The 25,915-nt window shown below is 42.1% G+C and overlaps 1 protein-coding gene across 1 annotated transcript in view; it reads right to left on the bottom strand.

Annotated features, from left to right (window-relative positions):
* The window catches only part of Wdr64 (WD repeat domain 64), a 126,840-nt gene that overhangs the window by 87,554 nt on the left and 13,371 nt on the right, over positions 1-25,915 (bottom strand). Inside the window, exons 3-8 of the mRNA XM_031390517.1 lie at positions 16,041-16,143; positions 13,576-13,679; positions 8,706-8,735; positions 6,907-7,017; positions 4,400-4,614; positions 1,298-1,432 (exon numbers count right to left, since the gene is read on the bottom strand). Of these exons, the coding sequence (XP_031246377.1) occupies positions 1,298-1,432; positions 4,400-4,614; positions 6,907-7,017; positions 8,706-8,735; positions 13,576-13,679; positions 16,041-16,143 (698 nt within the window). The remainder of the gene's footprint in view (positions 1-1,297; positions 1,433-4,399; positions 4,615-6,906; positions 7,018-8,705; positions 8,736-13,575; positions 13,680-16,040; positions 16,144-25,915) is intronic.

Genomic DNA, 25,915 nt, shown 5'->3' with positions numbered 1-25,915 from the left:
AGAGAGAGAGAGAGAGAGAGTCCCATAGACTTACCCACAAGCCCATCTGTTGGGACATTTCCTCAGTTGTACAAATGCTGACTTGTTTCAAATTGACATGAAACTAGCAAGCATAAAACTTATCCAAAAATTATTTTAAAATGTACTGTTACACAGGTGTACCCTAAGTTATATACCTATGAAATTCATATGACACATTCACCTAGTAACAGGCCCTCTGTCTGTCTACCTGTCTGCTTATTAGGAACTCTGTCTAACTCCCAGTCTGGGGGACATTTTCTTTTTTAGTGATTGATATAGCAGATGGTCCTGTGGGTGTATAAGAAAGCAGACTGAGCAAGCTGTATGGAACAAACTAGTGGACAGCGCTCCTCCATGGCTTCTGCCTAAGTTTCTGCCTCTGGGTTCCTACCATGAATTCCCTGGATGATGGATTGTAAGCTGTCAGACGGACTAAGCCCCTTTCCACCCAACAATTTTGGTCGTAGTGTCTTGTCATAGAAATCCTGACTAAGACAAGTTTCTTCGCCTTAGAAATTTCCCATGGGATCATTTGAGATTCCTGTTCCTGTCATCAGCCTCAGGCAACTGGTGATCTACGTTTTGCCTCTATAAATCTGTCCTTTGAGGCATTTCAAACAAATGGAATTATATCACACACAGAATTTCTATCTAGTTTCTGTCCCTTAGTTTTGAAGTTTCTCTGTTGTAGCAAATATATTAAAAATTTTAAGAACTCAAATGCCATAACAGTTATTAGGAAATACTTAACCAGATTGAAAATGAGTCAGCTGTTATTCAAACTCACAATTCTGTAGGAACACCAACTGGTATGTTTATGATAGATACAATATGATTGGCTACATAAGCATAGTTTGTTGACTAGCTAAAGTGATTATGAAGTATAAACTTTTACCAATAAAATAATTTTAAAAATATAGATATAGGGCTATTGAATTATTATAACATATTAAACCAATGAATCTTTTTTGTAGTGCTGGGAATAAAACCCAGGCTATCCCAAATGTTTGGCATGCTCTTCAGCTCTGAGCTACATCCCCAGTCCCCAATAAACAATAATTGAGCAACAGCTGCTGTGAAGGGTACATATCATATTTCAATTTATATGACTGCCTTGAATTTTCCCCGAAGGTCCAATCAGCCATGCCTAGCTAAGGGAATGGCTAACTTCTGGTGTGTTTGAAAACTAGTTTGAATGTTATAAGGTTGAGATGAGCTTCTCATCGCAAATGATAAGAGTCCCAGAATGCTCATGTAGGCACACTGTTATACTTACAAATTATCCTCAAGTCTCTTCAAGGATTCCAAAACTAACGAGTGGACACTGTCTAAGGAGCAGGATCCAAAGCAATTGAGGGCTGGAATGTATCTGATTTTCATAACCCAATCATTATGCAGCTTCCTTTTAACACTGGGAATGAGAAGGAGGAGGGGCATTATGTTAGACACACAAACTTAAAACGCTTATATTTTTTTTTTCTATTCAACATTTCATTTAGAATCAAATCATAGCCCTGGACTGTGCTAAGTCTACAGGTACCCTGTAGCCCTATGCTCCACACTGTTTTCTGCTGGCCAACTTGTCAATCTAGCGTATTTAAATTTAAAAAAAATAAAAGATAACTTTACAAGATTGTCAAAACTTGAACTATGACTTCATCAGTAAAGGTGTGACTCAAGTTGATTGGATTTTGGATCACTTAGGAAACAAATCTATAGATACTTATGTAAAGAGGGGTTTAACTCAGGAAGCACAGACCACCCTTAATGTAGTGACACAGTTCCATGGGTTGGACTCCTGGAGTAAAAGCATGAGCCTCAGCACTTGTCATCCTCTACTTCCCGAGAGCAGACATGTGACAAGCTCACGGTCCTCCCACCTCACCATGATAGATGAAGTCTCACTGTGATGGAGGTCACTCCATGATGGAGGTCTCTCCATGATGGAGGTCCCTCCCTGATGGATGGAGGTCTCTCCATGATGGAGGTCTCTCCATGGTGGAGGTCTCACCATAGTGGAGGTCTCACCATGGTGGAGGTCTCACCATGGTAGAGGTCCCTCCCTGATGGATGGAGGTTTCACCATGGTGGAGGTCTCTCCGTGTTGGAGGTCTCACCATGGTGGAGGTCTCTTCATGGTGAAGGTCTCACCATGGTAGAGGTCCCTCCCTGATGGATGGAGGTTTCACCATGTTGGAGGTCTCACCATAGTGGAGGTCTCTCCATGATGGAGGTCTCACCATGGTGGAGGTCTCTCCATGATGGAGGTCTCACCATGATGGAGGTCTTCATGGTGGAGGTCTCTCCATGATGGAGGTCTCACCATGATGGAGGTCTTCATGGTGGAGGTCTCCCCATGATAGAGGTCTCACCATGATGGAGGTCCCTTCATGGTGAAGGTCTCATCATGATGGAGGTCTCACCATGATGGAGGTCTCTTCATGGTGAAGGTCTCATCATGATGGATGTCTCACTATGATGGGCTGTATCCCTTCTAAACCTAGAGCCAAAACAAATTCTTCCTTCCTTAATTTAGTTTTTCAGATATTTTTGTCACCATGACAAGAAAAGGAACTGATAAGAAAGGAAAACTCTAGAAGGATCTGAGTGGAGTATTGGCAATCTTACCTTTACTTTAATGAAAAAACTCTAGGTATCCACACATGATTAGCATAAGATTCTGGATATCATATGGCTTCTAGTAGAACAGACACATTTGTGACTCTAGGCATCAATGTACAGTATGCAGGGGAGCACAGTGAGGAAGAGCTGCTTTTCTTCTAATCCTAGATTTTAATTTTTGATATTGGCTAATTTTCTAATTTGTCCAGTGTTCCAAGTGCCACTGTTTTCTGGCCACGTCTTTACTGAGTCAAAGTAAACAAATTTAGAGAATGTCAACTTCAGGAACACTTTTATGATGGCTCCAAAATTTAACTGCCCTTCTAGCCTTAGCATTTTTCATTCTAAAGGTTTTAAGATCTCTTGGTGGAAGAAAATGGCTCAACACTCAACCTATATCTACACTTGAGTCTTAAAGATTTAACTTGGTGGCATGGTGACCACCTGTCTGTAAATTATCTCTTCGGGAAGCAGTAGAATCACATTCATTCTACAATACTGTATCCTTAAATTCCTTCCACCCCACCCCCCATCCTTACTTATCACACATCTATCTAATGGAGAGAGGAACTGACAATGGTCCATTGACTTGCCTGACAAGTGACTCACTTCTGAGTGGGGAAAAGGTTATATTCTCTGTGTCTATCATGACTGAAATAGGCCCATAGTATACAGATCAGCACACCACACAGGGACTATATAACACAGCCCAGATGTAAAGGGTGGGAAATGGAGCTGCTTTCCTAACTATGTTATTCCTAGAGTTCCAGCAACAGGGCTAATCTTAATTCAAGGCAGCAATGATTATATTGAGCAAAGGTCATGAACAAATACATAAGTACTAAAATAATAATGAATGTATAATTATAATGTAAGTATAATTGCCAACTGAGGCCATAGAGGGTGTTGGGTCCCTTGAAGCTGAAATTACTGGCATTTGTGAGATGCTCAGCATGGGTACTGCAAATTGACTACGGCCCTCTGCAAGAGGAATACATGCTCCTGAGCCATCTCTTCAGCCCAGGAGAACTGTGTTTTTGAACTTTGAGAATTGTGGTTTTTAATTAAACTTTGAGATCTCCTAAAGAATGTCAACTCCTTGTTTTTCATATTTGTAACAAATATTTATTACAGAATATTTCACTTTTTAAATGTATACTTTTGAGATTTCAGAAGCTTAATGTGGTAAATAGTCAAATCTATCAAATTATGTCTTTTTAAAAATCTACACCTATTTTACATTTATAAGCTTTTATACTCAATTTCTAGGAAGTAGTCATAAATATACATAAATGCACATTGTATAGGGTTTTTTTGTGTCAAGATTTCACTTTTTAACTCAATCTGTCATATAACTATATATAAAACCTATAGATTTTGGCTGCCAACAGCATTTAAATGGAATTTCAGTTACTAATTATGCCTTCCTTATTATCTTGGAAGTTTCTTCAGATGAAAAGCATTTCTTCTTTTGTTTACATATTTGTTGAAACAAAGCCTTGCTGTGTAGCTCAAGCCGGCTTGGAATTCACTATATAGCCTAGGCTAGCCTCAAGCTCTTGATTCTTCTGATGGCCTCTCAGGGACTAGAATTATAGACGTGTACCTCCAAGCCTAGATTAGACATTCTTTATTAAGCTTTGACTCTCAAAAGTACTGAAGGTCTTGCATCTCATTTCACTATATGTGCATCTAACTGAATAATGTCTATAGTTGTTGGAGCAATGGAGTATTTTTATCCATTCAATGCCCTTACCTCTTAAAGTTCTTAGAGTCAAGGACCTGAGTTTGTAATTTCTTTTTGGTTTTTGCCTGCTTTAATCCAAAGTCGTCGCTGTTCACGGTGAACCTGTTCACAAACCCACCATCATCCCCCAGAAGGATGTCATCCCTGCAGAGCTGGTCAGGCAGGGGCACCACACACACACAGAGCAGGCAGTGGTCCATGGGCTTGATGACAAAATAGTGCTCCTGGAACGAGAGGTGGGATTAAATTCGTTACACTCATAGGAATACATATTGCTGGGATTGTCACTCAGTAGCAGAGTCCTTGTTCAGCATGCATGAGGTCCCGCGTTCCACCCCTAGTATCATACACACACACACACACACACACACACACACACACACACACACACACGGAGGGGGGGGAGTAATAAAGAAAAAAGTTGTCTTCACTATTAATTTTTTTCTGTGCTGTTTCTCATTTTAGATACAATAGTGAGACAAGAATTTGGAAAGTCTAGGCAAAAATTAACCAAATGAAGGCTAAAGCTGTGAACCCAGCTCAATACTTTTGGGTATTTCATATGGAAAGAAGGGGATCTACTCCCTTGGGTGAGGTAAGGACAGAGATCTTAGAAAAAGTGCTACCTGTGTGACACAGAATGCCTTTTCTTGACTTAGTAAGGAAATACTGAACTGGCCTCAAACTCCTTTATATTCTAGAGAGATTCTAAACCCCTGACCCTCCTGCATGTGCCTTCCAAGTGCTGGGGACTCCAGACGTATGCCACTGTGCCTATGTGTGGAGTGCTCAGGGTTGGAAATCAAGGAGTCTCATCCATGCTAAGCAATATGCATGAGTTTTTATAAGGAACTTCTAAGAGAAAAGTATTTGAACTTCCATGTTTATCCATCCATATTCAACAAGTACTTGCAAGCTGACTCTAAACTGTTAGAGGGTTCACTAAAATAGGCAGGCGTTATTGCTTTTCCAGAATTCAGTGTCCTAAGAGAGAAGCAGTATAGATGAAAATTTCTATGATTTATCCTCCTTCCTTAAAATGAGGCAGAAGTGACATAATAGAGATCCATTGATCTGTCGGCTAATGCACAGTGACCACGAACTAGGTGCAAACATTATTCCAGGTGTGATTGTATAGGATGAGCCCAACCAAGTTCCTAGTCTGTGGAAGCTACCCTGCAAGAAGGGAAGCCAGAGAGAAAGATGGAGCACAGGGCTGTGGACAAGTGAGGCCACTTTAGGTTACATGGGCAAAGGTGGTAGTGGGGTCAGATGGGGGATGACCTTTGGTCTGGGACCTAAACAGTTGGAAAGAAAGATAAAGAAGATTGGTGTCATAGGGGGAAGTAGTTCCAGATTAGAAGATTAATGTTGAAAAGGGCAGAGAGGGAAGAGACCATGAGTCTTGTCAAACAGGAGCTGGAGTGTCAGATACAAGGATGTTCACAGAGAGGGAGGAGAGAGGGAGAGAGGGGAAGATTAACAGGAGATAGGAAGGATGAGAGATGAGAAGAGAGAGGATCCAGCAAAGGGGATGGGCCTGAGGAGACCTGGAACATGGTAGAACGCTGTGAGGAATGTAAGGACGAGCTAACAAGGGCAGGAAGAAGGTTCGCAGGAGGTGCGGACTGAAGGTTAGCTCAACTGCTCAGCTGAGCTTGCAGGTTCTGCTCTGTGGTGATGCCCTATGGCTTGGAACTCCCTAGCAGTGCTCAGGCCCTGGGTTCAGCAGCAAGGGCAGGGACACCTTTCAAAGTTGAAGGCTACACAGGAAGCTAGCCCGGGCAGGGGACCACTGTGCTCAGATAGCCCACCCTGTGGTGCCATCAGGATGAGGAGAGAAGGGAGTCCCCTAGAGATAAGGAAGACGTTTCTCTGAGTTAAAAATCAAGTGTGCTGGCAGGAGAGCCTGACCAAGTGAGTACAAAGTCCGGTCTGTGGGCTTTCGGGTTCTGACATCAGTGAGGGTTTCCGGGTTTCCGAGTAGGCGACAGTCCTGTGGGACTTTATAAAGTATGCTTCCCTAAGGATGCTGGGCTGGGGAGAGAGCCTTTGGACTTGATAACAGGCATAGCCAAAAATATACATGCTTGGATTTGTAGAAGGAGATAAAATAACAAAGGAGATTGATTTGGCGGCAGGAGGATCCCCGGAGCCATCTATACCGGTAAAGAGTAGACTGCGTGGTGTGCAAAGACCACCCATCCGTTCCCCAGCCTCAGAAAACATAATAAAACTAAAACTCAATCGCAACAACAGACACCAAACGAATTACCCTTTTACTCTCAAAATTCAGGACAAAATGAGACCTGAATGAAATTCTGAAATAAAACAACGTTCCCTTTCAACCGTCCTAGGTGCTGATGTTGAACTCCATCCATCATAGCATTTGTTTCTCAGTAATGTCTCTCACGTTATAACAGATACTCATTACACAGTGGCCGGGCTCGTATCCTTACAGGTATCGAACATGCCACTCTTCTCATTTCTTTCTACCGTTTCTCATGGCACAGTACCTGGCTGCTCCCTTGAGCTTTATAGTCCCAGACAACAATGGTCCTCTCTGTGGTGGCAACAATTCGCTTTAGCTGGCCGAGGTAATCGCAGCCCGTAATCCAGGAGGTATCCTGATAGAAAAGCATAGAGTTGGAGGCTATGAGGCTAAGGATGGCCCTCAAGTGATGGAACAATTGTCTAGCAGGTGCCAGGCCCTAGGTGTAGTTTCCAGGACCACCAGACAGAGGGGCCTGGGGGATTGGGAATCATAATGTTTATCTTCTAGTTCAAGGTATTAGATGGCGGGACATAGGTTATTGACATTAGAAGTCCCATCTGGCAGCAGAGCCTAGAGTGCGTCCCCTCTGAGCGGGCATACAGACAGAGAAAGGCTCTCCAATCCGCCTTGTTTCTTAGTATCATTACTGATTCACAAGGCAGCTGGACGAGCAGTCAGCCCTTCCAAGGTCGATATCACTGCGACTTTTTGTTTACACGGGCAACCAAACTCCGGGCTGGGATTCAGCACGTGCTGCCTGCTAACGCTTTCTTTTTGAAGAGCTCCCATAGTGATCAGGGATCTATCTGATCACAAGCTGAGGCCCATCAGTTTTTCTTGGGTCAAGACACAAGTCAGGAAGCTCTAACAACATGAGCCTCAGGTGAGGCTAAGCCGAAACAGCAGCCTGGATTACCCGGAATGCCAGAAACTTCTGGTCGGACTTGAATTTTTCATAAACCCACCAGGAATCCTAGCGGGTTAATTCTGGTACAGAAAAAGAGGCTGAGAGGTTTAACAAGAACCCTAGCTCCCTTCCTGGGTGTTGTTATTTGTTGGTAGTTTAGGGCACTCACTGGGTGCATGCAAATAGGGATAAAACAAAACAAAACAAAACAAAACAAACGTTTTTTTGTTTGTTTGTTTGTTTGGCAAGCTTCCAGCATTGCCCCATCTCTCTTAAATCCTCAGGGTAGGGGGTGGATCAGAAAGCAAGACGTTGCAGCTTGCCATCTGCTGCAAGGTTACTACTGTCCATACTAGACACATGCAATAAATGAATTACAAAATTGTACTCAAATTTGTATGGCATTTTCATGCTGGGGAAAAAATGTTCTCAAATTATTTCCATGTTGTTCTCGTAATTCGGGGTGTCAAAGGTGTTAAAAACAGCATTAAATTAAAACGCAGAAGCTTTCAACTAAAATTCCAAGCAGTAGCTAGTTTCCCAGCAATCCGTGGCAGATATAACTAAACTCCAGGAAACAACACTTGGCTCTTTGCTATTATTCAGTGCTTGGTTTTGGGCCTAGTCAATAAACGTTAAGTTTACAATCGTCCAATACCATTAAAAACAAGATTTAAAGACCTCTGTGTAGGGTGTGTGTTCGTGTGTTTGTGTGTGAGATGGGTAAAGCAAAGGTCAATGATGTGCATGTGGAGGTCACAGGTCAACCCTAAGGGTCAGTCTTTATCTTCCTTCCTGTTGGAGAGACAGTCTCTTACTGATTGATGCTGCCCGTAATAGCAACCTCGCTGAGCTGTGAGCCTCCTGGATGTCTCCCATTCCCACTCCCATCTGATCCTCATAGAAGCATGGGGATAACAGACACGCACTACAGGGTCCAGCTTTACATGGACTCTGTGAATTCAAACGTCAGTTCTCATGTTTGCATAGCAATCACCTCACCCCCTCAGCCTTCTCTCCCACCCTTTATAAGCAGAGCCTCTTCAAGTAGGCACTTGGTGTTAACTCTGGAAGAGCCACCACCATCGCAGCCCTAACTCTGAGTTACATTTAAAATATTATAATGTACTTACTGTAACATTGGTGCTGGTCTGAACCCTCATCTGCGGGTAAAGATAAACTCGAGTTAGAATCTCCAGTAAGAATGGGAAAGCTATGGTAGCACACAATGCCCCTGGCTTCATCTCACTCGTCATCCTCCTTACTTCTTTCTCAGATTCACCTAGCTCTGTGAAATAACACAACTTGGTTTGCAGAGGGCAAGGCTTCCACCTCTATGGCTGGTGCTTCGCTTAGCCATGGTGTCTGGCCTCTTGATAGTGTTGTTGTTGTTGTTGTTGTTGTTGTTGTTGTTGTTCCCACATGCAAATGCCTCATTTTTCCCCAGCCATTGGGAGCAACATTTGTTATCAAAAGTTAGAAATGCAAACCAGTATAGCAAGGACAAGAGTGGCACAAAGAATGCTACATGGAACAGGGTGGACATATGAACAATGTAGAAAAGTACAACATGGTTCATTTGAAGGACTTCTCCTCAAGTTAACTGGATGTACTTAGAATATTCTGTCCAGGGGTCCTCCATTGAAGCACCTATGAATACTGTCCTAGGCACCAGGCTAAATGTTATCAATATGTCCCATGCAGAGAGGTATCCCAGTGTCAAAGTTTCTTCTGCATGCTTAAATGGTGTTGGTCAATGGCTTGGAAATGGCCTCCCTGAAGGGATGAACTACATGGACTAAAGAGCAGGGCAGGGAAACTCAAGGATGGTTTTTCATGGAGGTTACAACCATCTTTCATCAGAAGAGTGCCAAGTGGCTTTACACTTAGATTCTTATTTCTGGATAGGAAAAAAAAAATCTAGTGTTTCAAGGAAGGTGTTTAAGAGCAGGACAGAGCATCGTGTTTCCTCTTTTATTTCCTATGGTGGTTAGCATCCTTAACTTGAAGAATCTCATAAAAGGTGGGTACAAGTGAGAGAGATGATCTAGATCCAGGGGGTGGGGGATTCTCAACCTTCCTGATGCTGTGACCCTTTAATACAGTTTCTTATATTGTGGTGGCCCCCCTTCCAATCATAAAATTATTTCCATTGCTACTTCATAACTGTAATTATGCTGCTGTTATGAACTGTTGTGTAAATATCTGATACACAGGACAGCTGATATTGAGCCCCTATAAAAGGGTTGTTGGAGAGCCAGGTTGAAAACCACTGATAATGCCGGACGGTGGCGCATGCCTTTAATCCCAGCACTTGGGAGGCAGAGGCAGGTGGATTTCTGAGTTCGAGGCCAGCCTGGTCTACAGAGTGAGTTCCAGGACAGCCAGGGCTACACAGAGAAACCCTGTCTTGAAAAAAACCAAAAAAGAAAAAAAGAAAAGAAAGAAAACCACTGATAGAGATTAAGGTTTGCTGTCTCTGAGAATGTCTGTGAGGGATTGTCTTGATTGTGTTGATGGATGTGGGAAGACTCATCTTAACCACTCCCAGGGCAGGACCAGTGTCTAGACAGGGATCCTGGATACATAAAATTGCAAAAGCAAATAGCCCAGCAACATCATTGTTCTCCTCTGACGCTGGTACTGTGTTACCAGCCACTTCCAGGGTGCTGCCTTGGCTTCATCCTTGACTGAAGCTTCGACCATGAGCCAGGATAAACCCTTCCTTTCTTAAGTTGCTTTTGTCCCATATTTTGTACAGTAACAGGAAAAGGAACTAAGATAGTCCCCTACGTCCAACTTTGGCGGGAACAATGTATTTAAAGTTCTCTTCCTTTCTTTATCATCCTTACTGGCTTTTAGTGTCTTTCACACCTTAGCATTTGCATGGATTGTTATTCATGATATTTCCAGACTCTAGCGCCAAGAAAATCCTTAGCTTTATTCATTCTTTCTCAGGTAAGGCAATTATGTGTTTATCTATTAAAAAGATATTTGGAGTTATTAATGGCTGCCTTTGAAAAGTGATCTCTGTGACCTACACAGGGATGCGGGGGATTTTTCTCCCATAAGGACTCACCCATGCTTAAGGAATGTAACATTTTAAAATAATATTTGTTCTTAGTGTGTCAAAGCATAGCATAATTTTAAAGCACTCTTTTCTCTCCAGTCCCATTATGGGTGTGTGTGTGTGTGTTATCTGTGTCAGGAGGAGAATAAGAATGTGTATGTCTGATATATGCAAGTGTTTGCAAGTGTGTGGGTGCTTGTACGTGGACACACACCCTCAGAAGCCAAAGGAGACATCAGGTATTCTGTTCTGTCACTCTACACCCATTTTCTTAAGTCAGGGTCTCCCTCTGAACCCGGAGCTCTCCACTTTTAGCTATGCTTGGCTGGCTAGTAAGCTCCCCAAAATCTACCTATTTCACTGTGCCTTCACCATCACCACCCAGCATTGTGGTTACAGGCACATGAAACCATGTGCCCATATTTTCATGGTATTTCCAATTAAATACTTGGGATTCAAACTCAGGTCTTCATGCTCATATGACATATGCCACCTCCTTATCTACCCCCCACCTCTGCTCCTGCCCGTTACTTCCTTTCCCCTTTCCTTCCCTTCCCTACCCCCCGACTCTGTTTTAGGATCCTGTCACACTATTTTATAAGAAATAGAGACAGATTTCCATGTATTTGTAAGCTTCAATGTGCTCAAATATAAGCGCCTCTGTGGTGGCCTTTGGTTTGCTCTGTATGTGAAGCATCCCAGAGGAAGCCACCGTACTTTCCCACAATCAAGGACCACTTTACAGGGCCAATCATTATTTCCCTCCTCATGGTGTTTTATAGATCCCAACTAGGTTCGAGTTCTGAAGACACAAAGGTCTGTATTGAGAAGGGAGCTAACGCTTTAAGGGGAGAAGGAAGGAGATGTTGTAAAAGAGGCCAGTTTTTTGATCCTTTGTTTACCATATCCACTGCCAGAATTTGCTAGGTGTTCACAGTGAGGCTAGCATGTTAGATGTATTCACTTACTTTTAAGATTTGTTTATTGATTTAATGTATATGAGTACACTGTAGCTGTCTTTAGACATACCAGAAGAGGGCACCAGATCCCATTATAGATGGTATGAGCCACCATGTGGTTGCTGGGAATTGAACTCAGGACCTCCAGAAGGGAAGTCAGTGGTCTTAACCAGTGAGCCATCTCTCCAACTCCACTCAGTGCTCTTAACTGCTGAGCCATCATCTCTTCAGTGCCTGTATTCACTTTTGTAACCAGCACAACTAACTATGTTGAGAAGCAAAATCTATTGCTCTGGATGGGGTCTGGGACTTAAAAACATTAAGTACCATAGCTGTATGTGTGTAGCAGCAGGTTTTGTTCACATACCCAATAGCCCAGTGCCCAGATGGCCCTTGCCTAACAGTCTCATTGTCCTAGATGTGATCTTATAGAAAACTCCCTGAGTTGAGTGTTATTAAAGGACTAACATGGATTTTGGAAATGATGACTATTTCAAATATATTGTTTCTTGTATGAATAAAGCCTGCACTTGTCTTCAGTTAAAAATGAACTTGGAATCTTTACTCTGTATATTTAGCAGCAAGACTGCCTCTCTTGTTTTCACAATGGAGATGTATGTAGGACACACCACCACACAGTCTGTTGAAATCTCTCACTCTTAAAAAAAAATAGGAAAGCTCAAAATGTATAAATTTAGGAATATTGATAATAGCAATATTTTACATTTACATAAGAATTTATTACTAGCCAGGCATTGGGGGCACATACCTTTAATCCTACACTTGTCAGGCAGAGGCAGATGAATCTCTGAATTCAAGGCCAGCCTGGTCTACAGAGTGAGTTCCAGGGCAGCTAGGAGTACACAATGCTGTACTGAAAAGTACCCTCGCCCAAAAATGAATAAATAAATAAATTTATTATTCATAAATATTAGTGTTTCTACTTCATCATTGAATTTGATCTTCATATTGTCCCTCTATCTTAGTGTGAAGACACAGACTCATGAAGTTCGCTTTTCAACATTCCAGAAAACCAGGTGTTACACCTTAGACTTTTTTATTTGTTTGTTTGTCTGCTTGTTTGTTTGTTTGTTTTGAGACAGGGTTTCTCTGTAGGCCTGGTAGTCCTGGAACTCACTCTGTAGACCAGGCTGGCCTCAAATTCAGAGATCTGTAACCTCCCCTGTCAATTCCTGTTTTGATGACAGAGCCTGCTCACCTAGGGTGGAGTTTTCTGAGATAAAGAGAAATCTATTGTCCTGTCCCCTATTGTTTCTCTGCCACTTCTCAAGTTCCTCCTAGGAGCACCACCCGCTGAGTTGCTGAGCACTCCTGCCTGGCAGAATTCTACTACTACTAGATGCTAATGGCTTGATGAGTTCCTGGCATTCAGAGAGATGGTTTCATTTCTGATAATATAAGGCTGATTCTCCTAAGTAAAGTTGGACCTTGATCGGAATCTTTTGACTTGGTCTCTTATTTCTCTTGAAGTCTGAATTCCCCTATTCCCAGGCCCCTTCCTTTCTTTCAGGAACCTGGTTTGTGTAGCTGCTGGCCAGCTACAGAGAGCCACCGGCCTCTGCCTCCCAAGTAAGGGGATTAAAGGTGTGCACCAATCACTGCCTAGCACACCTGAGATACTTTATCTCCTCCAAGTCCACTATCCTCAGAGGATTGTCTATTACTTGTCTAGCACGTGTTTAGGGTTTTATCTGGGAAATTATCCAGATCAACTTTTTACATGGTGGCTCCCATGTAAGTCATAATGACACTTCGAGAAACAACACCAAATGCAGCAGTCAGACCTGAGAGATAACCCCAAGGCTCAGCAATTTCCCTATTTTATTTCTTAAATCACACAGAAATGTTGCTTTTGTGTTTTCTGAAACATTTGGATAATGTATAGATAAAACAAAACACAGGAAGAAAAGGGGGGAGAAGGAGAAGGGGTGAAGGGCCAAGATCCCAAGTTACCTGGCTGTTGAAGACTGTTATTAATCCTTTCTGAGATGCTGTTATCAATAAATCCAGCTGTGGGACCTTCACAATGCATTTGATCACGTCTCGTCGTCTACTGCCTGTCAAAATCACACGATTATTGTCAACTCCCAGAGGTCCTAAAATTCATTTGTTATTGATATAAAACAACAACAAAAAAAGAAGACAGCCAGCATTTCACTACAATCTCTGAGTTACTTAAAATTAATAAAGCCAAAAAAAAACCAAAAAAACAAAAAATGAAAAACAATAATAACAACAATAGAACCAAAAAAACAAATCCAAAACACCCACAAATGCTGCTTGGCTTTTAATTATCCTTAGATAATATGAATATAGAATGTTTCAGCTAAATATGGTCTATGAATTCCCAAAGAGCTTGCAACTCCCTCAGCCTCCACACCCGAACTTCCTTTCTTCCACGCCCCTCCCAGCATGTGCCCACCACTATGGACGCATTTCACAGAGAATGGATTTTTAAATATCATTGGGAACCTTTCTATTTTGAGATTTTTCTCATCTCTTAATGGCCTTTGCTTTGAAGTGTCACCATCATGGTCTACAGAGACTAAAGTCCTAACATTATCTCAGGCTCTCTGCTATAAAAGAACGAAACAGCCTTAATGCTGTCCTAAGGCTTCTAACAACATTCTGTGCATTTGGGAAAATAACACTAGATACTCTTTGATGCTCCTCTGCCCACCCTCTGGCTGAAGGACAAAGCAATAGACATACTGTTTCTCAGGAAAAGTTAACTCTTGTTTGTTTGGATGTTAGTTTTGTGTATAACCCAGGCTAGCCATGAACATGCCATTCCTCTTGCCTCAGTCTCCCAAAGGGCTGGGATTACAGTCTGTTCCTAGGTGGTTTAATTTTTATCATTGTAAACACTTAGAGAAGAAAGGGAGAAAGTCAGTACTCCAATTACCAACCATTCCTAAGCAAAAACATAGATGATCCTCGGGAGCTGTGTCTGTCCACTCTCGCATCCCCAGCACTCAGGTATCTGACCCACACTGTAGGTACTGAGCTACATTCTCGCTATGAAATGAACTTTTAAAGGAACACCAGACTCAACCTAGAGCATTTACTGATGTGTTAGAACGGTGGGTCACGTCAGAACATACCACACTAGGCCCAAACAGTTCCACATGTAAGAGGTTTAATTGAGAGGGAGAAAGGGGGTAGTGGCGCGGAAAGAGAGGAGGAGAAGAGAGAGGAAGATGGAGGAATGTTCCCCGTATATATACATATATATCCTACATATATATGTAGGTTGTGACGTATGGCCACAGGTAAAGGTGGGAGGTGAGCCCAATGGATTCTGGGAATATGGTGGCTGTTGCCCTGGCAACAGATCTGTGGACCCACCCATGCATCACCACACGCTTTGGATGTCCTGATGCTAACTAACATTTATATCATCTCAGAAAATGGAATGAAAGGCTGAAAGACAGGAGGGCTCTAGGCTTCATCTTTTCTCTTCCTGTGGTGGTTTGAATATGCTTGGCCCATGGGAAGTGGCACTATTAGGAGGTGTGGCCTTGTTAGGGAAAGCATGTCACTGTATAGGCAAACTTTGAGATCCCCTAGTGATCAAGTCCCCTTCCGGTGTGGAAGAGACCCTCCTGATGGTTGCCTGTGTAAGACAGACCCTTTCTGCTGCCTTCAGATCAAAACACAGAATTCTCAACTCCTTGTCCAGCACCATGTCTGCCTGCATGTTGTCTTTCTTCCGCCCATGATGATAATGGACTGAACCTCTGAAACTGAAAGCTAGCCCCAATGAAATGTTTGCCTTTCTAAGACAAACATTGGTCATGGTGTCTCCTCACAGCAATAAAACCCAAACTAAGGTATTTCCCAACCCTTTCCAACCTTGGAGCAATCAATGACAAAAAACCAAAGTGTCAACAGTGGAGAGGTTGAGAGTACCCAAATCCAAGGGTCAGATTGGACAAAAATAGAGGACAGTTGGAAACTGGGAGGGACCTGAATTGAACTAATGCCTATCTATGGCTGCCTCAAACTCCATTCAGAGATAGTGCCTTTAGAAGTATCAAGGGTAGGAGCTTGGGAGGAGTTTCACTTGGGGACTCTTGAAGAATACTGTAAAGACCAACAGTTCCTTCGGGTGACACTGGAACATGTACTGATAGGATGCCATCACAGAGAGACTTCACTTGAGGCCTGAGCTGCTTCACACACCAGCTTCTTTTCTCAATCACATTTGGAGTGTCTTTCAGAGCACCGAGAAGCTGTCAGTCGGGTACTCTCTCCATACTGAACCCAAACTGCTCTTCCTTTCTCTTATGGGGAATAGAGGGAGGACATGTAGGGTGATTCCTTAGAAACAGCATGCTCCCAATTGCTCAGTTTTAGAGAAAAAAAAATTAAAATTCATACAGATTTGAAAAAAAAAAAAAAGATGTAAAAGTCACCTGAAATCACAATTCGCTGTTTTCTAGACACAAGAAAAACCAAGTTTTCTTCATCCATCTGCGATGTAAAAGAATCTTCATCAGTGGAGAAGTATCCAAAGATCTAAAATCCAAAACAACAAAGGAAATGTGAGCAGTTTATCAGAGCCAAGTAACAACAGATTCTATGCTAGCTGAATTCAAAGACTAACAGAGATGAAATGCACCTTGCTTTGTGATGTCTGAGTAGAGTCCTTATAAATAAGCAGGACTTTGACATTTAGCACACTCTGCACTGATTTAGTTTGATATCTAAGGAGACACTGATATTATTCCCTGAGGAGCAACCATGAACCAAGTTTGTGTCCTTGCTTCTACTGAAAGATTGATTAGTGTCCTGCCCTTGTTTGAAAATGCAGTCAGCCTTCATCAGACAGGGCCTCAGCTGGGACTGTTGACTGTGAGTGATTATTCCTAACTATAGTCTAGGAGTCTTGCTGGGTCAGATTTTTTTTTTCATTTTAGCAAAGGAAAGCTTCAGAATATATAAGAGTTCAGATTTTTATTTGATTAGTTGCTCATTTTTCCAAGGGTTACATGAAAATTAGCTAACTTGTCATAAGAAGATATTCTGAATCTTAAAAAAGTGGTCTTTGTGAATAAATTATGAAATTGTGAAAATTTCAAAATTAGAGGCATTTGAAAAAACATTAACAGCTATAAGCCAGGCACAGTGACACAAGCCTGTAACTTCAATTATTGAGAGTTTGAGATAAAAGATTTGAAACCACTTTAAGGTCAACCTGGACAACACAAGAAAAGTCTGTCTCAAAATCTACTAGCAGCAAAATAACTCCTATTAACTTATTAATTGGTACAAATTTTTGAGTTCCACAACACCCAGAGGAAGCTCTACACCCAGGTGCTCTAGCATGCCCAGGATCATAGGATCAGAGGTGAGGAGGACACAACATCTGTCCCAACACCAGAAGTAACTGGGACCAACAGGATCCAGGCACGCAGGAACTCTGCCAGTCCAGTGGCACAGGTTCCTTCCAATCTGTGTGGACTGGTGCCCTGAGCAGACCTTGGGTGCAAACTCTGCAGCAAGTCCCATAATACCCAGAGGAAGCTCTGCTCCCAGGTGCTCTAATGGGCCCAGGATCACAGGAACAGAGACAGCTTGACTCTGAGGAGTTCTGACACAACCAGGATTACAGGAAGGACAGGCTCCAGTCAGATTTAGCCAGGGCAGGTAGCACTAGAGATAACCATATGAAGGGAGGCAAGCTTAAGAATGAACATAAGCAACAGAAACCAAGGTTACTTGGCATCATCAGAACCCAGTTCTCCCACCATATCAAGTCCTGGATACACCATCACACAGGAAAAGCAAGATTCAGATCTAAAATCATTTCGCATAATGATGATAGAAGACTTTAAGAAGCACATAAATAACTCCCTCAAAGAAATACAGAAGAACACAGGTACACAGCTAGAAGATCTTAAAGAGGAAACACAAAAATCCCTTAAAGAACTACGAGAAAACACAATCCAACAGGTGAAGGAAATGAACAAAACCATCCAGGATCTAAAAATGGAAATAGAAACAATAAAGAAATCACAAAAGGAGACAGTCTTAGAGTTAGAAAAACCAGGAAAGATATCAGGAGTCATAGATGCAAGCATCTCCAACAGAATACAAAAGGTAGAAGAGAGAATCTCAGGGGCAGAAGATACCATAGAAAACATTGACACAACAGTCAAAGAAAATGCAAAAAGCAAAAAGCTCCTAACCCAAAACATCCAGGAAATCCAGGACCCAATGAGAAGATCAAACCTAAGGATAATAGGTATAGAAGAGAGTGAAGATTCCCAACTTAAAGGACCAATAAATATTTCAACAAAATTATAGAAGAAAACTTCCCTAGCCTATAGAAAGAGATGCCCATGAACATATGAGATGCCTATAGACCTCCAAATAGACTGGACCAGAAAAGAAATTCCTCCAGTCACATAATAATCAAAACACCAAATGCACTAAACAAAGAATGAATTTTAAAAGCAGTAAGGGAAAAAGGTCAAGAACTCTAAATTACCATATATGGAGAAAACAAGATATTCCATGACAAAACAAAATTTACACAATATCTTTCCACAAATCCAGTCCTACAAAGGATAATAGATGGAAAACACCAATATAAGGAGCAAAACTAGACCCTATAAGAATCAAGAAGGTAATCTTTCAACAAACCCACAAAAACATAATTCCACCTCTAACAACAAAAATAACAGTAAGTAACAATTACTTTTTCTTAATCTCTTAATATGAAAATTAATATTACCAACATATCCTAATCGATTGAAATCCAAAAATATGAGGAATTAGAAATTTGTTGACTATCATCCAGTGGTCTCTCTAATTTGGTAATTGGAGAAATAGGTCCAACATTGTACAATCCATATATACTTTCAGCTTGTTTGTTCATGACAGTGTCTTGCTGTGTACCACATAATAGTCTTGAAGTCATGCTTCTATTATCTCAGCCTCTCTATTAGTAGCATTGTTTATTTGATGTTTTTACACTATACTATGGTTTTCAGAACAGCTTACATATTTCAAAATTAGTTATACAGACAAAAGAAACATAGACAATTAACTTGGGAGATGGCTTGTAAGAGAACAACAAGGAGTGAGATTGAATGCTTTGCTTGATATTTATAACTATTGTATCAATTTTGAAGAATAGGACTTTATAAGTTACTCTTTCTCTGAGATGAATGCTTTTCCAAATTATCACAGCTAATGAACCAGATTCTTACCCTTACCTAATGTCTGTGTTACCCTCCAAGCAGAACCATTGTTCATTGAAACAGTTGGTAAATGACTTCATGGATAGACCATCTTAATAAACACACCATTTTTTAAATGAATGTAACCTGTTCCCTGTGAGCTGAACATGAAGACAATCACTCAAGTCAAATAGCTTTGACCATAGCAGGAAATCTGTATCCAAAAATCGTGCCTACAATTCACTCCTTGGCACTGCAGAACTGTCAACTCTTAGCTTAGGTACTATGGAGGTAAAATCCTTTGGTGATGTGAGGGTCATTGAAGTACAGTCTTATTACAAGGAACTCCAATGTCTAAAAATTGTTCTTATTTTGGTTTTGTACCACAGTAAGAGCCAAGATTTTAAGCTCTACTAAAAACAAAACAAACAAACAAATAAACAAACAAAAAGACTTTATTTATGCTCATTTAAAAACATTTTTTAAAACAAAACTAGTTTTTTAAAATATACAGTTAACATATTTGGAGTTATTTAAAATTTATATTGAGAAAAACGTATTTATTTTCAGTATTGCTGTAGACAAGCATCTACTTAAGACTGTTCAACTGAATGTTGTTTTATATCAAACAACTTTTATAACACTCATTTTTATTGTTACAATATTTTATAAATTTTAAAGAATATGACAAAGTCAAAAGGTATGGCAGGTATTGAAGGGAGTCTCTGGGAGGAGTTGGGGTACAAAAGGGAAAGAAGAATGTGATGTGATGTAATTGTATTTACTGAAAATATGTTTTTAAATGTTAACAAATTCAGATATATTGAAATTATGTATCTTTTCTCATCATAATACAATAAAACTTTAATCGATAAAAAGAGAAATTTTCTTTTATTGATCACTGAGAATTTTTTTAATGGAATTAAGAATTTTGAGAACTTCATGTCTATGTCTATGTCTCTGTCTTCTTCTTTCACTCTCTGTTTTGAAGCAGGGTCTCATACGGAAGCTGGAGCTCACCCATCCAGCCGCTCTGGGCATTCACCTGTTTCTGCTGGTCCAGCACTGGGGTTCCAGCTTGCTCTACTACTGTGCTGCCTATTATGTGGATGCTGGGGATTCAGAAGTCAAGTTTTCACACTAAAGAAAGCACTTTACCCACTGAGCCATCTCTTTGCCCAACTACCTATGTACTGTATTATTTTTTCCTAATGCTACTAAAACAAATGGCCACAAACCTGACATTAAAGAAGGCCTCTTTATTAACCCATAGTTCCATAGGATAGACTCCAAGATGGATCTCAGTGGATTCAAATCTAAGAGATAGTAGAAAAATGTTTTTACGGGAGTCTTTGGTAAGAATCGATTTTCAGTATCATTCAGGTTGTTGGCATAAGGTTGATCTGCCTGCTGCCTGTCAGCTGTCACTGCCAGATTTCAGGGGCTTCTACTTAGTCCTACACCCAAGTCCTTTTTTCTCAACACCAACTGCAGAGTTTCAAGTGTCCTCTGTGCTTGGGACCCTTCCCCCTTCTTCCTATCTTGTTTTGAAGGACTTTGAGCCACCTAAATTAGCTAGGATCATCTCCCCATATTAAGTTCTGGTGATCAGTTCCTTAAATCCATGAGCAAATTCCTTACATAATTACTTTAGAATAGTGACTGACCGTAGAACTAGGGACCAGGATGGCTGAGAAGGAGAGGGCACTATTGTATGCTCTCATTTTATAAGCACTACTCAGCATAATAAATGCATGTTTGGCAGCCTATGTAACCTGAGATAGTCATGTGAAATAATGGTGGGGTCAAAAGTGAATTGACAACAGGGACCAGGATTCCTTCCTCAGTTCCAAGTCAAAGAAAAAAAAGTTCTGTTGTTTCTTGGAGTGGGAGAATACTAGTCAGTATGGTTAATTCTCAACTGTGTGTTGTATTTACAGTAACCCCAAATAGTTTATACGCAGCCATTCACCATGATGCGTTCTTTCTGTAGAGTCACTGCGGTGATAGTGGTAATAGGTCTGAGAAGAGATGTATGAAGGACTGTGGGAGCAATGTTTCCCTTCAAGGCAGAATCGCACACTTCAGGACATGGAAGCCTATTCAAGTCCTGGTTCTCCTGTTCAGTAGTCACGGAATCTTAAGCCAGCGTGTGGAGTTCTCTGTGCCTGAGTTCTCCTCATCTGGGAAATGATCATCAGGAATGACCCCCTCCCCCTTTAAATAAGGATGAGGCTACTTAGATTTCATAGTAATTAGGGAGAGTATCATGTACTTGGATTGCACCAAGTGCCAGATAGGAACTCAGTTGATGCCAACATGTGAGGAATAGTGGGTGGCCTAGGTTTCTGGGAACGCTAAAGAAGATGGACTTAGGTGTCCTCCCTGCCAGCAAGAAACCACCCACTCAGCACCCTTCCTGTTGAGCACGCCCGATGGTCATTCACTTTGTCACACACATCCTTTAGGGCCATAGCCAAAGGGATGTATGTGCTACCTTTACTCTTACAGAAATGATCGACTTGGATAAGCTATGAAGGTAGAAACGTGACCGGTTGAAAAGATCAAGATGATGGGAGAAGGGAGAGAGGTAAGAGACAATGACGGGAGACTGACTACAGTCCAAACACACCACACAAATGCGTGGAAATGTCGTAAGGAGACCCATCACTGTGTGTCACTAATATGTGCTAAGACAAAGTTCAAGACAGGTGACTGATTTTGCTACTTTCGCTCATAACACATTATTACATTGCTTAATAACTTCTCATGGACAAGGAAGACGAATGCATCAAATTGTTGAAATCTATTCAGGAAATTTTTTCTGGATATGTCAGGTAAACTTCAGAAGAGATGGCACAACTCATTTTTGAAAGGTTATGTTTCAAGGGGGAAATTCTATGATCAAAGACAAACATTTCTTGTCATCTTGTGATGAACAGTCACCTACAGGATCTCTAGTTTCATTCTTGAAATTTTAAATTTCAGACTAGAAACCATGTGACATGATTTGAGTGCATCACTGGCCTGAGTACTTTATTACTATCAAGTACATCATAACAAACTATTAATTGTCTTTTAACAATGCAATTTCTGGACTTCCCCATGCTTTTGGCAATTAATATTTTTTTTTGATTACTTGAGGAACATATGTTCCGTGTAGAACATAAAAGCAGGTAGATCAAATAAAAACTTGTATGCGGCTTATTTTTCAATCTACTTTGGAACATTTTGAAGTAGGAAATATAATTTTTACTCTATAATAATTTGCTTTATATCTATCTTGAGGGCCCTATTGGAATTGAAAGGAAAAGTATTGGCTCAGGACCCCCCAAGACCAAGTTCTCAACACAAAGGAGATTTATGTACCTCAGAGGGTCAGAGGGCAGGGCTAAGGAACAAAGAAGAGATAGAGGAAGAGGGAGAAGAAGGAACTAAGGGAGAGGGAAGAGGGGTGTTTGTCACAGGGGACAAAGGACTGCCTCTGGACAGAGAGGAGGCAGAAATAGCGCAGAGGGAAAATGGCACCTTAGAAAGGCCAAAGGGGAAACTCCAGTAGGATGAGGTGCATCATTTTGATTGGCCATGTTAATTAGGTGAGCCAAAGGGGGCTTTTGATTGCTGGACTTCAATACTTTGACAGCTGGACTTTGGTAGTCAGCCTCAGGAGGAGGAAGTAGCCAAATACGGGAACAGACCTTGGTAGTTAGCTTTAGAAATGTAATCTAGTTGTTTTTAGCAAGACCTTAGAATGGGGAGAAGGTCCAGGCCTGCCAGAGCCCGGCTCACCACACCTCAGCTGAACACCCATCTGTCTACCAACGCTTGATGTCATTATCCTGCCCCGTCCTTGGGCCCCTTTAAACCTTGAAGCTTTGATAGAACAGCTTGTGAGACGTGTGGAAGTTGGCTGAAGCTTGAGGAATCTCCCACCTGGCCGGAGGCCCTTCAGGCATCCCATGTGGCATATTATGACTTGTGTTCCAATCAGTTTGCTGTGTGCTCCTAAAACTCTGCTTATATGCTTCTCTCTTGGTTCCTTTTCCTGTTGCTGTGATAAAATACTCTGATAAAGCAATTTAAAAGAGAAGGTGCTTGCTTTGCCTTGCATGTCTGTGGGGAACTGGGCCGTTCCTTGATTGAGCTAAGGCTAGAAGCCCAGGAGACCCTGAAGGGAAGGTAGGAGCTTCCACTGCTCCCAGGCACCAGGCTCCTGTCAGGTAGTCGCAGCTCCCCACCCCCTCGCCCTCACAGATTTGTGGCTATCAGTCCTGTCGGGGCAATACCCTAAGCTCCCCACATGTAGATGAGGCATCCCTAACATCTCAGACCAAGACAATAGGAAAAGAGACCTGGCCTGTGGTCACACAGGCTCAAGAAAGAGTTCTCCATGCTAATGAGGTACCTAGAGGCCTGGAGGGCTTAGCCAATAAGCTTCCCTTCCCAGACAGTCCTCCCTGCAAAAGGTATTTAATCTCAGGCCCAGAAGTGGGGAATGGTTTTACACATCCACTTTCCACCATGGCAATAAATGATTTGGAACCATAGACTGACACTTTTTTGTTTTGTTTTGTTTTGTTTTTTTCAAGACAGGGTTTCTCTGTATAGCCCTGGCTGTCCTGGAACTTCGAGGCCAGACTGACTCTTTTCATTGGGATCCCCAATGGGGAGCCATAGAGAAGGCCTTTGCCTACAGAGCTGCTGTCTAATCTCCCTTAGAAGTCCTCTCTGCCATGAAGGCCTCCAAGCCTAAGCCTGCAGTCAAGCCAAGCACTCTCCCCGTGGGACCAGCTAGAGCCTCCGAACCCCACCCACCCATCCCCGCTCCCCCTCCCCCCCTGCTTTTCTTGCTCCCTGCCCTGGACCAGATCCAGCTTGTGGGCCTAGATTCCATTCTCAGCTCTTCTGCGACTTCCAGCGGCGCCTGGATGTCCAAGAGTCTGGAAACTCCATGGTCCCAGCCTCTTCGAAGGCCCAGGGACTCGGAGCCAACTCCTGCTGTCCCTCATCTCAGACTGCACGTCTCCAGCTGTCCGGAGCAGAGCCTCAGTACTTCCCTATGGCCCAGAACCAGCCCATCGAGTCGTGGGATAATCGAAGTCCCTGCATTCTGCCTCCCCAAGTGGCTGCCCCCAGTGGTGGAGCAGATGTGGAACTCCCAACCCTACACATTTCCTGCAGTCTATAGTCTATCGTGGTGATGAAGACAGGGCAGCAAACAGGGAAAGCTTGGTAGCAAGAGCAGGAAGCCAGCCGGTCACGTGGTATCCAAACTCAGAAAAGCAGCAAAAGGAACAGGAAGATACCCTAGGCTAAAAAAAAAAAAAGACCCACAAGACTCCCGCCCCTTCAGTGACTCACTTCCTCCTAAAAGTTTACAACCTTCTAAACATTTGCACCATGTAAGTAGACATCCAGTGTTCAAAGTGCCTATGGGGGACACTGAAATTACAACGGCTGCTTACTACCAAAACTGACTAACACGATGGTGAGGAAAAAGCAGACCTCCACTTTTCACTGACTAGCTGTGTAAGTCTAAGGCAATCACATTGTTCAGATTTCTTTACGTCTAGGTTTTCTCATTGTATATTGCGGGGACAGGCCTAAGTTGTGTTTTTATTAATTCTAACACTTAACTACTGTAAAAATATACAATTCTCCAAGTGTATTTGCATCTAAACCATAGAAAAGAAGGTGTAACTTTTGGTGGCATTGTTGTGACCAAGAGATTTATATCTTGGAATCGGATTTGCACACCTTTGGCTGATTTTGGAAGAATCAGTCCCACTCGTCTTGCCCAATCGATGACTATTAGCTAACTAATGAGATGCCTCCTAAAAAGCCGGGTAATCGATATTGAAATGAAGCGAGTCTTCATCAGGTAGTGTTTAAGTTCCATTTTACAGATGACAGCGCGGAAGTCCAGAATGGTTAGGTTGCAGGACTCGAAATCGAAACGCCAGTTTGAGAAATGGCCAGAAGGCTGGTGAGAAGAAGGTAGACCAGTGACGGCGTAGACCAGTGACAGCAGAACAACCCACATAGACTCCTCCAGCCTCAGCCAGCCTTCACCTGCACAGAGCGCACCAGAGGCTGCACTGTCAAAGCTACAAGATTTCTAAGAGCCCAAAGACAGGAAAGGATAATGGCATCGAGAATTGGTAGACAGGCTCCTGGCATCTACAATTGTGTCTGGGTTTGATGATTGAGTATGGGAAGGATTCCCAGGTGGAGCAGTCTCTGGATTGTCCTTCCTTCAGTCTCTGCTCCATAGTTAGTCTCTGCAACTCCTTCCATGGGTATTTTGTTTCCCCTTTTAAAAAGGAATGAAGTATCCACACTTTGGTCTTCCTTCTTCTTGAGTGTCTTGTGGTTTGTGAGTTGTATTTTGGGCACTCTGAGCATCTGAGCTAATATCCACTTATCAGAGAGTGCATACCATGTGTGTTCTTTTGTGATTGGGTTACCTCACTCAGGATGATATTCTCTAGATACATCAATTTCCCTAAGAATTTCATAAATTCATTGTTTTTAATAGCTGAGTAGTATTCCATTGTGTAGATGTACCACATTTTCTGTATCTATTTTTCTGTTGAGGGACATCTAGGCTGTTTCTAGTTTCTGGCTATTATGAATAAGGGTGCTATGAACATTACCTCACTAATACAGAAGTAGAGGCTCACAACCATCCATTGGACTGAGCACAGGGTCCCCAATGAAGGAGCTAGAGAAAGGACCCAAGGAGCTGAAGGGTTTGCAGCCCCTTAGGACAAACAACAATATGAACTAACTAGCACCCTCAGAGCTCCCAGGGACTAAACTACCAACCAAAGAGTACACATGGTGGGACTCATGGCTCCAGCAGCATATGTATAGCAGAGGATAGCCTAATCAGTCATCAATGGGAGGAGAAGCCCTTGGTCCTGTGAAGGTTCTGTGCCCCAGTGTAGGGGAATGCCAGGGCCAGGAAGTGGGAGAGGGTAGGATGGTGAGCAGGGGGAGAGGGGAGGGAACAGGGTTTTCTTTTTTCTTTTTTCTTTTTTCTTCCAGAGATATCATATGACATGTAAATAAAGAAAATATCTAATCAAAAAAAAAAAAAA

This window comes from Mastomys coucha, unplaced genomic scaffold, assembly GCF_008632895.1.
Source record: "Mastomys coucha isolate ucsf_1 unplaced genomic scaffold, UCSF_Mcou_1 pScaffold1, whole genome shotgun sequence".
Classification (NCBI taxonomy): domain Eukaryota; kingdom Metazoa; phylum Chordata; class Mammalia; order Rodentia; family Muridae; genus Mastomys; species Mastomys coucha.
This window is presented reverse-complemented; position numbering and strand designations above follow the sequence as displayed.